At 43.3% G+C, this 21,286-nt stretch overlaps 1 protein-coding gene across 4 annotated transcripts in view; it reads right to left on the bottom strand.

Moving 5' to 3' along the window:
- Positions 1 to 21,286, bottom strand: part of LOC116841765 (mucin-12-like) — a 65,923-nt gene that overhangs the window by 9,632 nt on the left and 35,005 nt on the right. For all 4 annotated transcript variants that reach the window (XM_032810108.1, XM_032810106.1, XM_032810107.1 and 1 more), the window contains one exon: positions 9,801 to 9,900. In XM_032810108.1, coding sequence (XP_032665999.1) covers positions 9,801 to 9,900 — 100 coding nt within the window. The remainder of the gene's footprint in view (positions 1 to 9,800; positions 9,901 to 21,286) is intronic.

Raw genomic sequence — 21,286 nt, 5'->3', positions numbered from 1 at the left:
TAGGTTTAATTTTAATGATCCAAATTAATTCGAATTTAATTCTAATTTATTTCTACATTGATTCTGATGATATTCAAAATTTCCTTTTCATTTTCTTTAACGTCAAAATAGATTGTATTACAGACTTCACAATATTAAAATAAATATTGAATAGAATAGTTAGGTTAAAAGTAAGATCAAAATTTTGACTCACAAATTTTCATTTTATTCGTATTTCTACTTAGTCACTCTATGTGATAAATATGAGTGTTATATGAACCATTCATAAGGGACGTAATCTTTGCAAGTCGACTTGAAAAGTTGCTACCAAGTTTGCATACATCTGTCCGTCTGTTCAGATAGTCTTTTGTGTATTGTAAGAGACAGATAGTCTCTTACAATTCTTTTAATCACATCGATATAAAGAACAAATATATTGTATTGAATTAATCATTAAATTTCAAATAAATTTTGATCAGTTTTTTCGTATTTCTTCGTCACTTTATGTAATAAATACGAATGCCATATGAACCATTTATAAGAGATGTAACTTTTACAAATCGACTGATACATACATATATAAAGTCGCTGTCAAATTTAGGTACACTTGTCTATCTGGGTATATAAAATTTGATACAAACGTAAAAGGATTTCACAGCGAGTTTCTCGGTTTTCCCGTCAAGTGATTTTCTAAAATTTTTCTGCGTCTTTTGAACCGGATACACGATCAACCGTGTGATTGTCAAGAACGAACGAAGGCGGTAAGAGGTCCATCCGAACGACGGATTCGCGTAGCCCCGTGAAACATATGCCGAGAGAAATCGACCGACACGTCACGCGTCCAACGTGCTGAAAACGTGGTCTAATATAATAAAGAACGCGAAATGACGTCGTTCACATTAGCCACGTGATTTGTCGGTTTCTCGCTGCATATGCTTCACGGAGCTGTGCAAAAGTAGTAGGTCCGAACGAACCTGAGCGTTCGCGCAAGTGGGTTGAGCTGTAAAACAATAATGACAAGGTTTTCGTTTAATTCTCAGTCTCGTGAGCGAGCGCGTAACGTTACCGTAATTGGCCACGGCGCCATTGGTTCGCACTCGCGGATATTACGTACGACGACAGCGCGGCGTAAAACTCCAAGCTATACATGTGGACGCGAACACCCAAGAAGACACCACACTTACGTGCGCTCGCATGCACGCCCAATATCTCACGAGAAAACATCCCGATAATAGTCAGTCGAGAGTACACGTTTTCTCGCCGGCATTATCGAGGCAATCGACGTTTCTATCTCTCGCCGACCGCGCCGTGAACGCGGTGGTAGACGTCGAACATTAAAGCGCCCGGCCGCAGGTGCAGCGCCAGCTATGCATCGCGGCGATACATAATGCGCGCCGTATACGTGCGCCTGGCTGACGGAAGTGCCACTGACATCTCGAGAGCCAGAAAGCTCCGACGGAGAGAAATCTCGCCGTCGTAATCGAGACGGATGTTCCATCGTGGCAACTTTTGAAACCGCTACAAAAATCTTTGTGTGTACGCGGCTCTGAAGGAATAACGGTAACGTTAACGTGCATGTACATATGGTATATTTGAAGTGTACATTTAAAACTGCATTTAAGGGCATTCTGGTTTTTTTCTTCAAAGAAACGAAATCATACTATTTAACATTGGATAACTAAGGATATCATACTATTTAACATTGTTTTAAGCATAGCAGGCATATTGTTTCGAGCACATTGTTTTGAGCATACTGTTTATCACTGTTTTAAGTACAAAAAGAATGTGTTTTCGTTGAAATTCTATCGTTCAATTTTTTTGTGTTGAGCGCGATGTCCCTCCTAACTATCCCTTCTAACTAGACTATATTACACCTCGTGTAATCATTTGAAACAAGTAGGACGAGAAAATTTTAAAAGCGTAACAAATTTATTAGAGGTTGAAACCTCTATAAATCTTTTAGAAAATTTCCAAAATTAATATTCTTCTCAGAACATTAAATAAAAAAAAGAGAGAGAAAAAATAATTCATAACTTGGGCTCGTAAGTGTCGCCGTTTTGTTAAATTTCGACTTTTTGAATGTAATAAAGGTTCATCCTTCAGCAAATTTGATACAATTTGTAAATTTTCTTTTCTTCATTTGTTTCAGATTATTACACGAGCTGTAATGTTGCCCATCTCAGTTAGAGGCGTCTGGTGATACCGCGCTCAACACAAAAAATTTAGACGGCAAAATTTCAATTTTTTACAAGAAAGTGATATTTTATACTTAAAACAATGGTAAATAATATGATAAATAAAATTCTATATATTGATATATTTATTCATTTCCTTGAGATAAATTCGTGAAAATATATCTTATTTTTCGCTAACTAAACCAGCACCTCCTTTTAAATCTGTGAAGTCGTCAATTAACCCTCAACAGATTTAATTTAAAGAATAAGAATACAAGTTAATGATCGCGAAACGTCGTGTATTTTTTAATGCAGGTGTCACGACTAAGGTTCTACGGAAACGTCTCGATCCTCGCTTCGGTCACGGAACGACAACTACAACGGAGGAAGCGCAAAACACAAGGGTAACGATCAACAACGTCGCCTTATCAAAATGGGACGTGTGCTGCGTATGCGCTTCGTCGGGGAGTACCGCTGCTGCGTTATTTTTCCGCGAGTCCCGGTGCCTCATTACGACGTACGAACGAGTATTACGTCGCCAGGACGAAAATGCGCGACGACGAGATGCTGTATCTGAATGTCCCGCGGTAGCAACGGCAGCCTGCAGGCGCCAGCGCTCGAGTCATGTCGCATAAATACACGTGTCATGCCTCGGCGAATATACGCGCGCGACACGGTGTGGTCAGATCTCTTCCGGCTCGTGCATGCCCTCCTCCTCTCTCGTATTACCGGTCTGCATAATGCACGGTCGGATCTGCGACCTCCGCAGTTTTGCACGAGCATATTTCAGACTGGGGACAGGTGACGCTTAAGTAATTTCTCGGGGCATATTATATACGCGCAAGGATTTTCGGTCGAATCTCCGCCGGCAAGCGGAGCGTAAACTAGAAACGGCGAATTCTGATTCTTCCTTTGTGAAGCCTTCGAGGGCACTCTGTGGTGCAAATTTGCTGTAAAATTGATTTTTCCAAAAAGCGATTTTTCTGGAATACAATCAAATGCAACTGAATTTTTCATTCTTTTGTTATTTTCTTATCGGCCTTTATATCGTCGTCAAATTTTTTACTTCTCTTTCTATCTTTTCTATTTTTATATTAAAAAAATTAAAACTTGAGATTGAGGAATTCGCGCAGAGCCGAGTTATAAATTGGCAAAAATTTGGCGCAAATTTGCACCTTGCTCTTAGTGTTCTTCGTCAAGTGTTCGCGCTCGAAGGACTGATTATGCCTTGTCGCTTATGTATGTCGCAAAATTACCGTATATCCTGGCTATATCCAGTTCTGTTCTTCAAGCAAAAATGATATTTCCTGCCGCATAAGTAATTCTTTTATTTGTTTTGTGTAGAACTTGTATTTATAATGACAGCAGCTAATTAGAGTAAACTATCCAATTATTTTCTTCAGTTAAGTCGTTTAAGAAAAACCTGTCTGTACTCTATGATACGAAAAAAGATATTCGCAACCAAAACTGTTATCAAATAGTCGCAAGAAAAACCAGATTTTTCTAGAGCGTCAATGATGAAAGTCGATGATGCCAACAATTGGATGTTTCACCCTACTGCTACTTACAAATAATTAGTCGAGAAATATTTAATAATTTATTGTGTGATTTTTGGGTCAATATTCATAGTTCTCGTATTTAAAATCACAAGTTCACTCTCAGACACTTTGGAGCCGACAAAATGATTCGTACAGTATCTGAAGATGAGTTTAAGTACAAGATCTGACTATAAATACCGCCCACAATGAGGAATATCCGCGGACGACCAGGAGGCTGCGGCAGGCATTTCAAATTCACGCAAAGGCATTCGTACGCTGTCAGCCCCTACGGCAATTTTTTCAAGTCCTCCGCGCGTCTGACGTGGCACTGAAAAGCGGGAGACCACCTCGAGGCTCGCCGGGTCTCTAACGCAGCGCAGTAGGCTATTTTCTAGAGAAATGCACCGCCGACAGTCGACAACTGAGCAAAGATTCATTAAGGTTAAGAGCGTTGCCGGTAATGGACTCGTGCGCAGCCGGGCTCTATCTTCCTAGATTTATCGTCGCAGAGCCCGCGCGAACCGCCTGCCGAAAAATACGCGTCGCGCCGTGAATCATAGAGAATGGGTATCCACCCGCCGACCCATATTTCCGCGTCGATCGTTTCGCTTTCCCGGCTGTATCGAGCTCCACGTTCGTGTCTTGTTTCGTCTCCCCGGCGCGGATAATTTCATGTTCCCTTTAATCAGCGGGAGAGTGCGCGTGTCGTCGTGTGTCCTAAAATTCGCGACAATCGGAGGAAAGGCGGCCTCTCGCTCGCGACGTTGTTCGCATCGCTTCGGCGAGAGTGCATCGAGAAGAAGAATACAGGTAGCGAACACGAGCGGACGTGGGGAGGGAGGGAGGGGGTGAGGGATACGTTAAAAGAAAAGTTCAGCAATGCGGGAATGCACGTGGTGCATGCGCGCGCGCTGAAAGAACGACGCGTTATTCTCCGACATGGAAGAGTTTTATGCCGCGCTCACGCGTCATTGTTTGAAAATGAAGTGACGCGCGCCAACTGAAGAAACGCGCGCGCCCGGCTCTTCAGTTCGCGGGCGTGAATACGACAGCTAGTCGAGAGCGCGAGACCGGTGCGAGATAAAATGCCGGCGATTGTTACGGGGCTGCTGTTCCTTCTTATTATGCAAATGATCATCTCGGGCTCGCGAAAAAAGAAGGTGCCGAGAGTCGAGATGTAAAGCGAGACATGAGGTAACGCGCGAATGTAACAAACCGAGCGTGCGCTGATATAATCGCCGAGAACGAAATTTGAAATTTCGCGAGAGACGCGTCCACCGTGAGCATTAATGTTGCTCGATCATTTACATAAAACCATTCCAATCAAATTATCAGACACATTACAAGCTCAGTACTGCATCACGATGCGTCGTCATTTAATTCGCGCGATGCCATACACATTGCGCAACGATCGGAAATTTACCTCGCCTGGAATTAGCGAATCAAGACGCGTGTACAGTGTATGTCCGTGACTGCTCACGGGCCCAAAGTTTTGTACCGTGTGTAATTGCATGTAATCGCGCAAAGTCTAAGCGCAATATAAAAAATAAAAGCAGACAAAGAGAAAGAGGAAAAGAGCGGCAAAATCTCTCCCGGCACTTCGAACAAAGCGTGAGAAGCGAACGTAGCGAGAGAATCGCGGCACGAATGCATAAAGCCACCAAAAGCGTTATTATACTTTCGCCTGTGTGCGTACATTTATGTCGCGGCCGCGCGTGGGATTATTTTCCCGCTCGTTTGTTCGTATTACGCTTATATGCGACACATATTCCCGCGGCCGCGCCGCTTGTTTCGCCGGGAAGTGGTACAATGCCGAACGAAATCGAGCGTACAAAATGTGCAGCTGTATCTTCTCCCTTTTAATTTGCGCCGTGGAAGCGCGCCGTATATTACACCCTATTAGAATCGACAACGATATTCTGCGTCGGCCGCAATTGCGCCACGAGTGATGTATATCGGAGTCTTTGACCGCGGCATTACGCTGCAACGACCGGGGCTTTTAGCGAAAATTGCTGGAGAACGTTCGCCGGAAAATCCGCAGCGCGATGATTCTCCGCTTTATATTTATATTGATGAGCGGCGACGCGGACGCTCGAGCCCGCCCGGCCCTTTCATCAAAGTTGAATCGCGAGAGGTGAATCGCATACAGTCGCCGAGCGTCACGGCGGTTATCGATTATTTTAATTTTTAAAGCTCGCAATTAGCGTAGCGGAGCGAATTTTCCGACCCGTCGCGGCTGGTCACGCTTGAGCGCGCGGCTGGCGCGATTTTACTCCGCGCTTCTCCCCTATTTCGCCAAATTCCCCCTAGTGTCTCGGGACAATCCGGAAGAAATTTTCGGATTTCGTGGAGAGAATCTTGCGCGGAACGAGAGAAACGGCCGGGCGTCAATTATACGGAAGCGAACTCGCCGAACAATGGACGCCGCATTTGTCCAGTTGCGGGGGAAAAAAGCGCAGCCAGGGGATTAATCATGTTCCTCGCGGATTTTGCCGCAGGTCAACGAGCGCGATGTGCGCGAAACAGAGGACGGCGGGCGAGCCGCTCGCAGCCGCATTCGACGACAGCGGGGGAGTGCAAAGGTTAAGGGGGAACGTTAAATGCAAAGTTGGCCATTGTGAGCGCGCGCGATAAAAGCGCGGCGCGCTTATTTTCTCGCACTTTTGTGTCAGGCGTCGTTTGAAAGTAGAACAACGCTCGGCACAGCGAGGCGCGCGGCAGGGCGAGGCGAGAAATCCGCTAGAACGTCGTTTTCCCGACGCGTTATTCCTACGTGTCGCGAATTAAAAATTGTAATTTATGTTATTCACGGACGCGAGAGTCCTGCGAACGATGAGCGTAACGACTGGACAAAGCGTTTTCTACGAGAGAGCTTAGTACGCGCGACAATTTGATTACCCGCTCGCCACGCTTGAACGATCAATTTCTAAATTAAATATCTGAGTGTCGCAACGACTCGCTTTTCCTTTCAAAGTAGACTACGGTGTTACACTTTAAGCGGAATTTATAAATGGTTGAAATACTTAATAGTCGCGCGCGCGTGCACGTAAAGAAGTAAATAAATGTAAGTCTGAGAATTTATACAATTTCGACAGAAAAGCTTGTAGAATTATGAAAATGCGGATTTTCAGAATTAATTGTATAAATCAGCTATATAAAATATGAAGTCGAAGGAAGAAGTTGTCTGCAAAATATTTCTTAAATTCGCTTAGACACGTAGAAAAATATTGTTCTGCTGCTGAGAAAAGCAATTACTCAATCTACTTTTCTTTCCTTAAGTAATCTTTACCTTTATAGCAGAAAATATTTTCTTGGTAAAAAATAATCTTAAAATATATTTATCATAAATTTTATAAAAGCTCTCTGACACGTACCCAAAAGAAAAATGTATTCTCCTCACAAGAATATTATAAAATTTTGACGAAGAAAAAGTTGATTCGACTCTTAGTAACCTTATTTTTCTTCTAAATTAATATTCTTGATAGAAATGTCAAATTTATTAAGATTTAGAAAGTATCTTGGATAAATGTTATGCTCATGACGAATTTGTGACAGATTTGCGAATATATAAACTTATGAAGCACTGGAAATGAATAACATTTGCTTGAATGCAATCCGTATTTTGTATATATTCGCTGTAAAAAGGGTTATATATATAAATTAGCTCAAATAAAACCGAGCACAAAAGACTAGTCTGCAGAAGTCTACTTAGGCAGTACTTATCGTGAAAAAAAATTGTTTACGCAGACCTGCAAGGACTTTTATCGTCACGTATATTTATCGCGTTAATCGCATTTCAGAGCTCCAATTGTACTTGTTGCATTATGCAGTTTACGAAACTTAGTTATCCGCTTATAACGCTATTACAAAGGAACAGTTTGTTTGTTCCGCACGCAACATTGCATTTCCAGGTGAAAACCCTTGGATCGCCCTCGTCGAAACGCACCGCTTGTGACGTGGCACTCGCGAATTAATCGAACCCACGTCCAAGCGCGCGCGAATGTCTTTTAGCAGCGAGTAGAGTGACCCACTGACCCGCCCCACTGATACGCACTGATGCGGAGACGCATGCACGTATGCAAGCGCGTGACGTACGACTAATTTTAATGAAAGCTAACGCTAAGATCATTAGCAGTATTCGGCAGCTGATTTGGAGTTGCTCGAATCGATACTCATCTCGTTTACCTATCAAATGACATCTCACTGCGGCATATAATAGATTATCTCCATCTCTCTTTCTCTGCCTCTACCTCCCATTATATATTAACTTTTCCCCATATCTATAGAGATAAACTTCTCGCACAGGCGAGTGGATAAAACAACAAATAAATCGACGGGACCGGTCATACCGCGACGTACGGCGAAACAAGCTGAATAAAATTCGGATGAGTTTGATCTGACGTTCGTCGATTTCGTCATACGTTGTCCCACCACAATGTGTCGGAAACGGCGCAGAATTTCAAGGGAGAAGGTGTGGCCACTATTACCATCGGATATCGAAGAATCGGCAACATTTATGACGCTCGAGTCGAAGGGTTTTTCACGGATGGCCGGACGTTCTCTGACAAATCGATCTATCGACGTTCCTTTTTCGGCAAGAGCGCGACCAACTGACCCGGACACGCGACAATGTGTCTTCAATTAACTGCTCGCGCCAGGTCGCCACCTCGCTGGGCCACCACCGTCGCCACCGCCGCCGAGATCCAATTTCCGGTTCAAAAAGTGGGAAATCGGATTCCTACTGGGACGTCGGACGCAGCGCCGGGGCGCCGCTGCCAGTGGCGTCGCGTCGCGACGCGACGGAAAGTCGCGCTCTTCGACGTGCCAGCCCGAATCTTTTTCCCGCAGCCTCCTCGCCCGCAATACGACGATCGAAGTACCCGCAGAGCGCGCTCGCCGGCTTTCGCACTGTCGGACGCCCCGTGAATTCCGACGCGATTCGATAGATAAGTCCTGCGCTGTGAAAAATAGCGAGCTCGCCGGGCAAAAGTAGCCCAGAGACGATAACGATCCGGTTACACGTGAAGAAAATTATAAATAATTATTAACTCTAACACGTCTCAGCTAATTTTACACATTGGACGTGAATTATAAAAGATTGATTTAAATTTTATACGGAGACAATTTTACTCTAAAAATTATTGCATAGTAACCGAGAAATAGATCGACATTTCGCTGCAATTGATTTTTTTTCATAAGCTATTATATTTTATTTTACTTACTTATATACTTGTGTATATATGACAATATACTTATTGTTATATATACACAATTATACAGTTTAATGTGAATATAATTTGATATAATTAAATAATAAGATGTATTATTAAAAAAATTGCTATATTCTTTGGCAAAATAAGCTGACGATTTATTATTGCATTAATAAAAATATAGTAAAATTGAAACGAATTGATATGAGAACAAGGAAAAAACTATAATACTTTCTCCACGATACAAATTATTACATATTTCATTGTACTCTTTCTCGTTTCACTTTTAGTACAGTTTTCGTGCATAATTTTGAAGGAGTTCTTGAAAGTAAATTAGAAGGACATTTAAACCAGTACGTTCAGGAGGCGCTCAATTTAACGGTCGTTTTCACGCTCAATTTTGCGAAATTTAATGACTGAAATGTGCGTGCCGATACAAGCGCCATAAATTAATACCACTTTGACGAAACCTCTCGTTATCTTTGTTAAGAAATGTCTTTTGATATTTCCTTTGAAGAAACTCGTGAGAGTCTCTTGTTAACCTTCTTCGAAAAAATCTCTATCGTTAGACATGAAATTTGAGAAGACTCAATTTGCTTTATTAAGAAATCACATGGAAGTAATGGGATGTATGTCCTTGTGACTTATTGTCCAGCGTTCCCCATCTACTCGAAACGAGAAGTCTTTTATCGAGGACCGAGTTCGCGCGAGTGAATTTTTCACGAAACTCTGCAAAAGTAATGACGTGAAAGACGGGCGAGGCCACCACATTAGACACGCGCAGTCCCTCTATCCCTTCGAACCCTTATCCACTCGGTGGAAAATATTCCGCGGGACATTCTAGCCGGGTCACCGTCACGTATAGGGCGGCAAAGGACGACGGGTGAATGGAAGCTTACCGGGTTTATTCTCAAAGAACGACGGTACGCTCTGGCAGGACGAGCAGCACAAAAGTCCCGCCAGCAGCAGCCACCTGGACAGTCCGGTCGATCGCATCGTCTGAAACAGCGAAAATGCGAATTGAGTCGGCCGCCACGTAATCATATCGCGGCAGCTTTCAATTCAATCAGCTTCTGACTTTCAATTCAATTTTCAAGTAGAGATCTGAATATCGACCGTTGTTGCGTTCGGTTTCGCTCGTCAATCGAAACGTAATGATGGAAATTATCGGGAGGAATATGAAAAATCGCGAGAGAGAGTCCGCGCGACTTGACGTCAATTTTGCTTTTGCATTTCTTTTTTTCCCTGTGTTTCTTTTTAATAATTCCCACAGTCCTGATAAATTAATCGTGCGAGAATACCGCGGAGTGTATTTACGATATGTGCTACATCCGCTGCGAGTCGATGTCGACGTTGCCGCGGCCCGGCGAATTTAATATACGTCGACGAACAGATCGCGGAAGTCGATTTATGGGGCGTTTTTGTGCCGCGGAGAGAACCGTGACACTTTTATTCCGGGAGAAACAAATAAATCTTACGCATTTCGACGTTAAAAAGCGCGTGTCGTTATTCATCGGGGGAGTTTTTTGCTTATCAAGGTGAAACGAAGCAAGTACGATCGACGTGTTCGGCTACGTCGCCAAGCATCGTTGCCGTTGCGCGTTCGCCGTCGTGTAAAAGCTCCGGGGCGGTCGCGAACGCGGAAACGTAATTAATTCACCTAATTGGCCATCCGGAGCGCACTGTTGACCGATGCGATCAATGGACAGAATGATGCTCGATATTAATTACAATTGTGTAAATACGCGTACGCAGAACACAATATCTGCCCAATAAAGCGGAATAAAACATAATATTGTCCCGCGGTTAGACACAATAACGGGATGAAAGATTAAATCTACCTGAAATAACGCGATATATCTCGTATGATATGCACAACGTAAAAGTTGATATTCAGACGAAGAATTAATGTTAATATCATTATTATATTAATTTATCGAGTATTCTTTTTGTCACGCAATTAGTCTTGTTATACAGACGACGACAGAAAGATTGTCCGTAATGTTTTGGGTGAATTTGTACTCTCCGTATTGTTCAATAGGAGAATTCGTTTTTCAATGAGAGAGTTCTTCTATTGGACAAGGAGGATAAGAAGAGAGTTTACCAACTCAGCCTAAAAATTACAAATAAGCTTTCTATCAATAAATATATATTACAATTAAATAATACTTAGAGAACAAAGACAGATAATATAATGAGAAAAAAATATCTAAGAAATAAAAAATATTCGGTAGTTACTAATAATATATTTACTTATTATTTACACACACACACACACATACACACACACATACACACACAGGGTGTTCCCAAAAGATGGTACCAAATTTTAGGGGTATGTAGTACTCGTTAAAACAAACCAAAAACTCTTAATGAACAGTACTCCGAAAACCTTTTATTTTTGAGTTATGAAGCATTTTGTTCTGTGAAAAATAGAAAATAACTAAAATTTACAACAAATGTTCAATGTGCTCTCCGTCCATTTCAACACACAATTCGGCACGTCTCCTCAATGAAGATCGAACACGTTTCAAGATTCCGAGTTTATTCCGTATTTGTTGACAACAGTTTTCAATTCTCTGAGTCAATTCATCTATTGTATCATCTGGTGCATGGCATATACCATGCTCTTCAAGTGTCCCCATAGATAATAATCCAACGGATTTAAATCCAGTGAGCGAGGTGGCCATACAACTGGACGATTCCGATAAGCTGCATGATACAAGCGTGCTGCTTTTGAAGCATTGCCCTTTGCTCTGCCATACATAAAATAAATATCCGTCATTTCAGAATTTGTGTAAAAATTAGCCATTTTTCAGATAACACAAAACTAGACACGGTTCACAATCCAAAGTTGAATACAACAATCCCTGCGTAATTAGGTGGTCACATACGGACGTCCATGAATGAACTAAGAGACTTGGAAACTGTTGTCAACAAATAAACCTGAACTTTTTAACTTTCAATGACGAAATATGCCGAAATGTGTATTGACATGAGCCGAAGGCACATTGAACATTTGCTGTAAATTTTAGTTATTTTCTATTTTTCACAGAACAAAATGCTTCATAATTCAGAAATAAAAGGTTTTCGGAGTATTCTGTTCATTAAGAGTTTTTGGTTTATTTTAACAAGTACTATATACCCCTAAAATTTGGTACCACCTTTTGGGAACACACTGTATATATATATATATATATATAATAGAATATCTGTCTGTATGTTCCCTGTTAACTTTTAAACCCTCTGACCGACCTGGACCAAATTTTGCATAGTTACTCTCCAGGGCTCTGCAGAAAATATAGGTTAGCTAGCCATGAAACCTGGACAAGCCACCTTCTCTCCCTGATTTCATCCCCTTGATACTTTGTGACAACCCGTGTAACACCAGGTATAGTCTAAGCTAATATAAAATATTTTTTAAATAGGAAAATATATATTTTCTTAAAATCTTAGCTTTTCATAAAAACAATTATTTATTCTATTTAAATAAAAGAATATGAATTTAAGTAATTATTAGTTATTTCTTAAATAAAAAACGTACATTTTCATTAGCTTTTCGTAAAAGCTACTGTTTATTCCACTTGAATAAAAAAATTCGGGTTTAAATAAATATGTTACTAGTAACCATCGAATAAACATGTTTTTCTTTCATTTTTAAGATATTTCTTCTCTCAGTGTAGCTAATTTCCTATCTAACTCAATATCGAAAGCGCAAGCACACGCGTAATTACCGACGATAAATCCGTTGAAAGCTTTCGGAGCTTCTGTTCTGCCTTATCATTGTGATTCTTTTTACCACGACTTTTGCACGAATGTAAAAGCACGAGACCCGTCCAAATGAATATCCGACACATTTATATCCAAATTCTCTCGAGCTTCCTTCACATCATCGTAAGTCGTGTACCGAGTTCGCGTGCCAAAGAGCACCTATCGGTGCTGCCAAGTCCCTATCCCTTTTTGCAACCTCTCTCATTCCGTTGCCAATGCCGTCGGGGTTTCCGCGGAAGTGCATTATGAAATGTTTTCCGTGCAGCGCAGAGGCGCGCCATTATTTAATACATACAACGCTTCTTTTCGCTTCGCCGAACAATACCTCCCTTTCAAGTTACTCGACGTTTGCTTCGCAAAAAAGAAGGACTAGCCCCGCGCAGTACAGATCGACGCGACAACACAATACGGGCGATTTTGTTGGTACGTGAAGAGCGCCGCGAGTAAGCTGACGACAACACAACGACGAGAGTAACAATCTACGATACTAGGACGAAACATAAAACCAAGCGAAGGTCGGCCCATAGTAACTCGACGTGACTGCATTTCCCGTCTATCGAATAACTTCGTCCGGCCATTCGCGTAACGCGATATAATGCACGAGCGACGACCGATGTGTCTTTTACGACTCCGTTGGAGGATTTCTCGATGTCTTGTAAAGTGAGTCGTAAAGACCGTTGTTAACTGATCTCCCCCAGGGACTGGTGGTTGTTTGCCAGCCGAGAGAGGTCGCGAGGAATAATTTCGACGGATCGTGACCTGCCCCAATCGACCGGCCCGTCAAAACTGCGTTCCCACGACCGCGAAAGTGCGAATGCGTACACACTGCGACCGAGACTCACCGTTTCCCCCGCGGATCGATGAACGCCTCTGAGAGAATTCCAAACGAACCGCAAGCTGCGAGAGTTATTACGCACGAAATCCGATTAAAACGCTCGACATCTCCAGGAAATCAATCTCGCCCGTCGCGTAATATTAAAGACACACACTCATACCTTACGTGCGTCAAGCAATATAAATATTCCGCAAAAATCAGGAATTCGCAAGACGTAAGATTCAAAATGATCGCGACAACAGTTTCGCACTTTCATCCGATAGCTTTTCCAATTTCGTGAATTCTCGGAGAATCTCAGAGCAAACGATGACTTCGTAAGGCGGGGTATCGTACACTTGTGCAAGATCGAGGACAACTGCCAAGATCTAGACGCTTCATCATGTTCATCGATCGACGAGAATTCGATTGCGCCTGCTAACGATCACGTCGAGAAAGTCCTTCAAGCTGGTCCCGACGCGACCGGCCCGACTGGCGGCTGGGTCACTGTCGCTAACCGCGAAAATTACATACAGCTCGCATACAGTGAGAGGATTTGCGGCTTTGAACGGACAAGAAGAGGCAGAGAAGCGAGCGAAAGACCGTTTGTATGAACTTCTCAAAGAGCTTGGCACGCGCACGCGCGCGCGCGAAAGGCTCAAAAGGAAACACGGTATTAGTTGAATGGCGTAAACGCTAGGAGCGTCATACATGTAAAACGGCAGTTTAGATATTCTGCGCGTGAAGCACGCGTAAACAGATAAGACTGCGGCCTCACACGTGTAGCAGCATGGCATTCGTTCGAAGGCGCGCATACTAATAGGTTAATAAGCTGCTATCTTTAGCTCGCGGACCACGAGGCATGTCTGAGAGTCGTAATCTAGGAGTAATGCATGCGCGGAAAGGCACCGGGGAAAGTAGGATATCCTGTGCGAGGCGCAGCGTCCTGCACTCTTCATGAACGATTGGAGTGTGCGGTGCCACGTGGAGCACGATGATGTTCACGATGGTCGCGCGAGGCCGGTTCTTCAATGTATCCGCTCACGGCGGCCGCCGAAACTCCGTGCGAATCATAAATTCGTCCATGGCGAATCGCGCGTGCGACATAAATCGCTTAGCATTAATCGCGCGATAATAACGACCCCGGGCTATCCGTGCAAAAACTGACCGGGCAAAAACGACCTCACCTCGCGCGACTCCCCGACATCTGTATCGCGCATGCACACACACACACACACACACATGAACCGTCCCGAAATCACCGGGTAGTCATAAGGAGCTGTTGGTTAAATTATCGTTTCGCGATTTGCGAACGCTGTACGCACGCGGTGTCGTTTCGAAATCAGAAGGCGCAGAGGCTCCGCGGGAGAGCCGATTTCGAGGATGCGTTTCACCGCGTATAAATATCGGCTTGCCAAAATTCCAGCTGAATTTATTCGTCGCCGCAATTTACGAGTCGCGTCCGCGCCGCAATTACGGCCCCGGTCGGGTGTCACACGCGGAACGTTTGCGTACACCTACTTAAGAGGCCAGGTGAGACGACCCGAGAAAATACGCCACAAAAAAAAAAAAAACGAATGTTACACCGGCAGGAATTGATTGATTGATTGATTGTTTACTGACGCTCTCTCTAGAATGTTTTTCTCTAAAAGCGTCTAAGAAAATTATATAGAATACAGCGGAGAACTTTGGAAAAAGAGAAAAGAGAGAAATAGAAAATAGTATTTAATAATAACACTTGGACGTTGCGATTTAATTAACACGGTTAGCTCATGAGTAGAGGAGTGAAGAGGGAATGGAGAAAATTCGTGAACGTGTATCGGATGTCTTCGTGTTCATTGATTTAATCATTAATTAAATCGTTCCAGGGAGGTCGCTGATTACGCGCTCGGAATAGCCAAGATTCTCGAGCGCGCGAACGTTATCGGCGAGCTCGCGTCGGCGCGACCAACAATGATACTTTCACCTGCGTCAGGTGCGAATGATTCGGCTCGCTTCGCGAGGCTCATCAGCGAATCATTTCCGCCGATCATTGGCGCCTTATGCGTTCTTAACTCTCAAGCGCTATCTGTCTAATACAGTGGTTCTCAAAAAACGTCTGACATGGTCCAGCACAAAAGTGGAGTAACACTAAGTGGAGTAGTTCTAACAAGTCGAGCATCTACGGCCGGTCGTGTCGAAGGTGGACGGAATACCTTAACAGGCCAACATTTGACATACTTCTTTCTGAACGTACAATAGAACGCGAGACAGTGAGCTGTATGACATCAGAAGAAAGTAGCGCTCCGAATAATAAGAGTTATACAATGCCGAAACACTTGGACAGAATCGCCGAAAGTCCGCGCTACTCCAGCTAAGGGCTGAAACACCGATACATACAGAGACGTGGCAAACCAGGTCACGACGAAGGGCTACGTGGTCCTGTGCAAGGTCGGGAGTTTGCTGAAAGTTGTTTTCGTCGTATTTGCGCGTGGAATCGCGGCATAACGAGACACACGTGGTAACGGTAGACGCTGCTCCGGGCGCTGATCTCCTCTCTCGAACGAGATTCCCAGAAAGAAAGAGCGATAGAGAGGGGGAGAGAGGGAGAGATAAGAAGGGAAAGAGGAAGGGAGTGAGAAGGAGAAAACACACGGGCGAATGGGCAAAGAGGACCACTTTGTACGGAGCCGCTTCTAGAAGCCGTGACATCCGACCTTGAAGATGGAATCGGGCGCATCACACGATAAACCTGAATGATCCCAGGATTTTCCTGCCTACCTGCCGTCTTGGTGTTCAATCACGTCGACGAAGGAAATTTTCAAGGGATTAGATTAGAGCTTATAATAAGGAAAGTTTCGAAAATTGTGACTTTACGATAATTCTCTCTAACGTATGGGCGTCGGTCGGAAACCTCAAAAGAAGATATGCGCGGCAAGAGCCGCGTACACGATCGATAAATTTCATTTCGACGTCTCATAAAAATATCTGACGACTTTTCAGAGTGCTCGTGATCCTAAAATATGCTAACGACGTGGCAAGACGATAGTTAGTTATGTTTCGTAATGGTGCACGGGGAAAAAGGTATGTGTTGCACATAATTAGAAATATTTAGTTGCGAGCAGTATAGTTGCATCGCTCTAGTTATCTTTGTGTGATGGTGAGATGTACGGTTAATATAACTCAATTACTTTGGTGCATCAACTATATCAACGTAGTTGCGCGTGATCTGGTTGAGACAATCAAAAATCGATTGGGATGACGTTTACCATGGATAATATTCTGATTGGAGCGGCCAGATATCGTCACTGCTGCAATGTCAGCGACTCAACAATTGCTCTGTAATTACAGTAACATAAGTTCGCGCGCGCATCATTGTTGATAGAAATTAACAAATTTTTTATTGCTAAATAACTCCTAAACTATTGGACTCAGGTCATACATATCTTGGAAAATTTTTACGCAGAATTGAGCGATTTTTTAGAATCTGCTACAAAAAATACTGCTTTCTATTTAACAAAACAAAGTTCAACTGCATTTCCTTATGATCTTGATGAATAACCGCAGGTTAAAATTCAAAGATCACAGTCTTTTCTTCCCCTCGAAACCCTTTAAATTTTGTCTGAAATATTTTTGTCTGCCGGGCTCAGTTTTCGAGATATTCGGTCGACCTGTTTAAAATTGGACACCATGTATATATATACGTATACTTTATAAACATGTACATAATGAAACTCTATGTGGTTAATTACACGCGCGTCCGTGAAGTAATGAGATCTACTCGAGTCATGAATGCCTATCGCGTGCGCATATCGAATGATTCGCCTGCGGCTCTAAACGATCGTTTAATTAATAATTAATGAATATGCACGATCACGTTTTCCTGATCGTCGTATTAGACGAGAGTTCGATGGAAGAAAGTCAAAGAACATCGGGGATATGGGTTTCTGATGACTGTGCAATTAACGCTAATTGAGCAAGTCAGCGTGCGCGTACGGGCTCCGATACAACATTTAAATACACTAAAAATTAAATATACGTGCTGCGAGAAACGTCGCTTCGTTTAATTATCGGAAAACGATGACCGGCTGTAATCGTGCAATTCGATACTATGTATAAAGCAGGATTTAATTTACTTGTCCGAGCAAAATATGCAATCAGACTGCCGAGAGTCAATTCGCTCATTTGATAATCGAACCATTACACGCCCGTTCGGTTTTTTATTTACGCTTTTGTTCGTGACTATGTATGCAAAATCGTCAAGTGTCTCGATCTAATACTTCTTCCTACTTTATGCGTGATTGTTGAACGCGAAGGTAGACTCTGTCCCTTTCTTTTTCCCTCCGGTTAAATTTAGTTGCACTCAAAACGTCGACTTTTTAAGAAGCATCGCGATTCCACTTTGAACTTATTAAACCACCGGCGCGAAATCCGGCAATGAATTCCAAGCACGACGGAACAGTTTCAGCTACTAAATTCCATGATGTCTCGTGCCCTTCGGGATCGTGAACGCCCGAGTGAAAATCCAGTCTGCGGGCGTTCATTTCTCATCTCACCCCCTGAGTACGCGTACCTTTAGCTCTGCGATTCACGTGTTTGCTTGAAGCACCAATTTATGCTCGAGTAGAACACCGAAAAGCACGACCCGGGAAAAACAGTCGGGAAGAAGAAAACGACGCGGAGGAGAAGAAGCAGAGATAAGACATCGTGAATCTTACCACATCATGAAGATCAATTAGAAGGACTGTTCGCGAGAAATTAACGGGTCGTTGAGGTCACAGCGGCATCAATTAGGCGTTACCCTCGGCGTTCCAGTATGCAAATACGGCGGTTAAGCGCTACGTACGCTTTTCCATCCGAAAGAATCTCGAGCGGTACGGCGCATCGGTACTTTCTCGAGAAATGCATTCATCCAGTGAATTGAAAACGAATGAACGGTGCGAATAAAGCGAGGCGGTGTCTCGGTAATTGGCGAACAACCAGAAAAGAAAGTGTAACCGAGATAATTAAGAAGAGTAACCGAGACAAACTTAATGTAAGTGTAACGAGCGCACTATATTCGATGCGAACAATATACAAGATGTTCCAAGTTTTAGTGTAAATTTACACAAACGTCTCTGTTTAAACAAAAAATTTCACAAAAACCTTTGAATACTCATATGTGTTTCTGACTTTCTTGGTTTACAGTACGTCAAATCGCAATGTTGGCGTACTCATTGAATTTAATGGTCTACAACTTTTATTTTAATTTTTTATTTGAGGCTTTGCTTTTGAATGATTAAATAAAATATGTCAGAAAACATGATTTTTAACGTTTGCTGTGGCAATAAATTACAATGAAACATTTTTAGAATCATGTTCACGGGAACTTTTTTGTCCCACGGGAAATTTTGGTCAAAATTCAATTTCCTATTGAATTTCCTATTGATGGTTATACTTCAACTCGGGATACCCTGGTACAGTGAAAAATACGTGTTTCTTGTATTTAAATATATCTAAAATTTCAATTATTAATTTATTTAATTATTAGGCATTAAAGCGTTTAGCGATGGTGCTAATCGCAACCACTTAATTGGCTCGCCATTAAATAAACGCCCGATAAATCGCGCGTACTCTGACACAGATCGTTATGGGAATTGGCACGCGTAAATCGCACGTTACTCCCGGGGTTTGTCGTCGATGCAGGTAAAAGTTCCGAGACGAGACGATCATGAGAGGAGAATTCACACGACTCTCCTCTCCCACAACAGCATGCGCACAATGTGCATAATTATCGTTTGCATCGTTAGAAAAGTATTACGGGCGCGATTATCGAGCGCTGTCCCCGCGAGACCGCCTTGCCTCGTTGCGCGTTGATTACACCTCTAATGTACGAATTATACATTCCCGAACAAGAGGAAGGAGGACATGGTCGTTTTGGCTGGACGCGATAATGCATCGCGTTAACAATAGTAACGTGTTGTAATGGCTATAATGTACGCATCATATATTTCCGAAAAAGCACGTTTCAGTCAGACGCGACGACTCACCGTGTTAATAATAGTATAACGACTTGTAAATTACGTCTCGTTAGAATTTATTTCGTATAAGACCGTTCCCATAAATATCAGTTAACGCCAGCTACGGTTTAACCGATGTTCCGCCTGTCTCTGGAAACACAAGAGCGGAGCAGGAGATAAAAGACGAATTAAACTAATGTTTACAGAATAACCCACATAGATCGTTACGTCGTTATCTCGTGGTGCTCGTTATTATCTCACCACGATAACGTAGTCCTCTTACTCTTCCTCCACTTCCTGCGTGGTCGCGCAATTAACCGAATCGAGTTTCTTGTCCTTATGAGAGAGTGTATGAGAGAGAGAGAGAGAATGTTTGCCGAGGCCCCACCTGGTCAATGGTGACGCGGTCGTCGAAGATACGACTAAGCGGAAATTCGGAAAGTTCGGGGTCACACGAGCGGACGCCACCTGTCCCTGGCCCGCAGGGACAGGAGCACGGACAAGGAAACACATATTAGGCAGCGAGCGTGTGCGAATGTAAGAGAGGAGCTATGCGCTGGGAAGGACCCGGCGACCACTAATTTCAAGTGCGGCGGCGAAGTAATTATCGGCTCTTCAACGAGACCCGCGTGCCCGTGCTCAGGTGTGTTTTTATTTGTATGTGTATGTGTGTGTGTGAGAATGTTGGGTGTGTGTGACGACCGTTCACAAGATCCGTTCAGGTAGTTTCTCGCCTTACCGCCGGCTCTGAACGCGACCGTGACTAATTCCCTTAAGGGGTTACGCACACCTTTCGCCTCGCCTCGCCTCGCATCACGTTCCCTTACCTTGTCTTGCCTTGTCGTGTCTCGTCTTGCCGCGGCTCACAGCGCGCGAAACGAATGCGAATGTACGTCTTCATGTTTCCGCGAGGCCGGCCGACGTGTTCCTCTCCCTCCCCCTCGCTCTCTCTCTCTCTCTTTCTTTCATGCGATCGTACGTCATAAGGAGCGCGAGGGGCAACACGAGATTGAGTTAGCGACGCCGACGGAGACGTTAGGCGGAAAGCCACGGATCCGTCTCAACCCTCGACATCCGTCTCTCGGACGAAGCCGAGGCGTCCTTTACTACGCGCTCGATCGAGGCCATTCCCTTTCTAATGCGCTTTTTATGGACGATTTAAGAGGTATCGAGATACACTGGCTGCGTGCTAAGTGGACGATCGTTTCTCTTTACTTCTGCCTAAAGAAAACAAATTACCGTCATAAAACAGAAAAAAGAAGTTGAGCACTCATTCCCGATAGACGCTCGAGTGCTGTAAAAACTATCAGGTGGACCATAAAGTCCTCGAGAAGTCAATAAAAAAAAAAACTTATTGTTTCTGTAAGATAGTAATTTGGCGAGAGAATTGAAACGATTTTTGTAAAATGAGTAAATATCTCGATAATGCTCTTTCGAAGAGTTGATCTCATTAATTTTCTCTTAAGTATTTTCGAGGATATCTAAATATCGCGTTGGATGATCTTTCTCGTGTGTGTTGGCAAAGAACTTTCTAGCGATATTCATACTGAGTATTTTCTTGTGAGGATCACTAGGAACAAGCGTTTAATTTTCGCGAAACCACATGCGCTAATTCATTTAAGAGGATCAGCATACTCATTATTTCGTCGCGACTCCGAATACGCGGGTGACGTTAATCATACAATGCGGACAATTCGAGGGCGGAGTACTCCAGGAGTTTAATTCTATCTGTTAACGAGAATTCACCAGTTCGTGCAGGTCGGCCACATGAGCGTAATTTTGTTCGAGGATAAAAAGGCGAACAGAGAAAGACAGAGAGAGACAG

Source organism: Odontomachus brunneus, unplaced genomic scaffold (assembly GCF_010583005.1).
Source record: "Odontomachus brunneus isolate Ranch 3 - 2012 unplaced genomic scaffold, Obru_v1 Obru_scaffold_018, whole genome shotgun sequence".
Taxonomy (NCBI): domain Eukaryota; kingdom Metazoa; phylum Arthropoda; class Insecta; order Hymenoptera; family Formicidae; genus Odontomachus; species Odontomachus brunneus.
The sequence above is the reverse complement of the archived record's forward strand: the minus strand, read 5'-3'. Positions and strand labels throughout refer to the sequence as shown.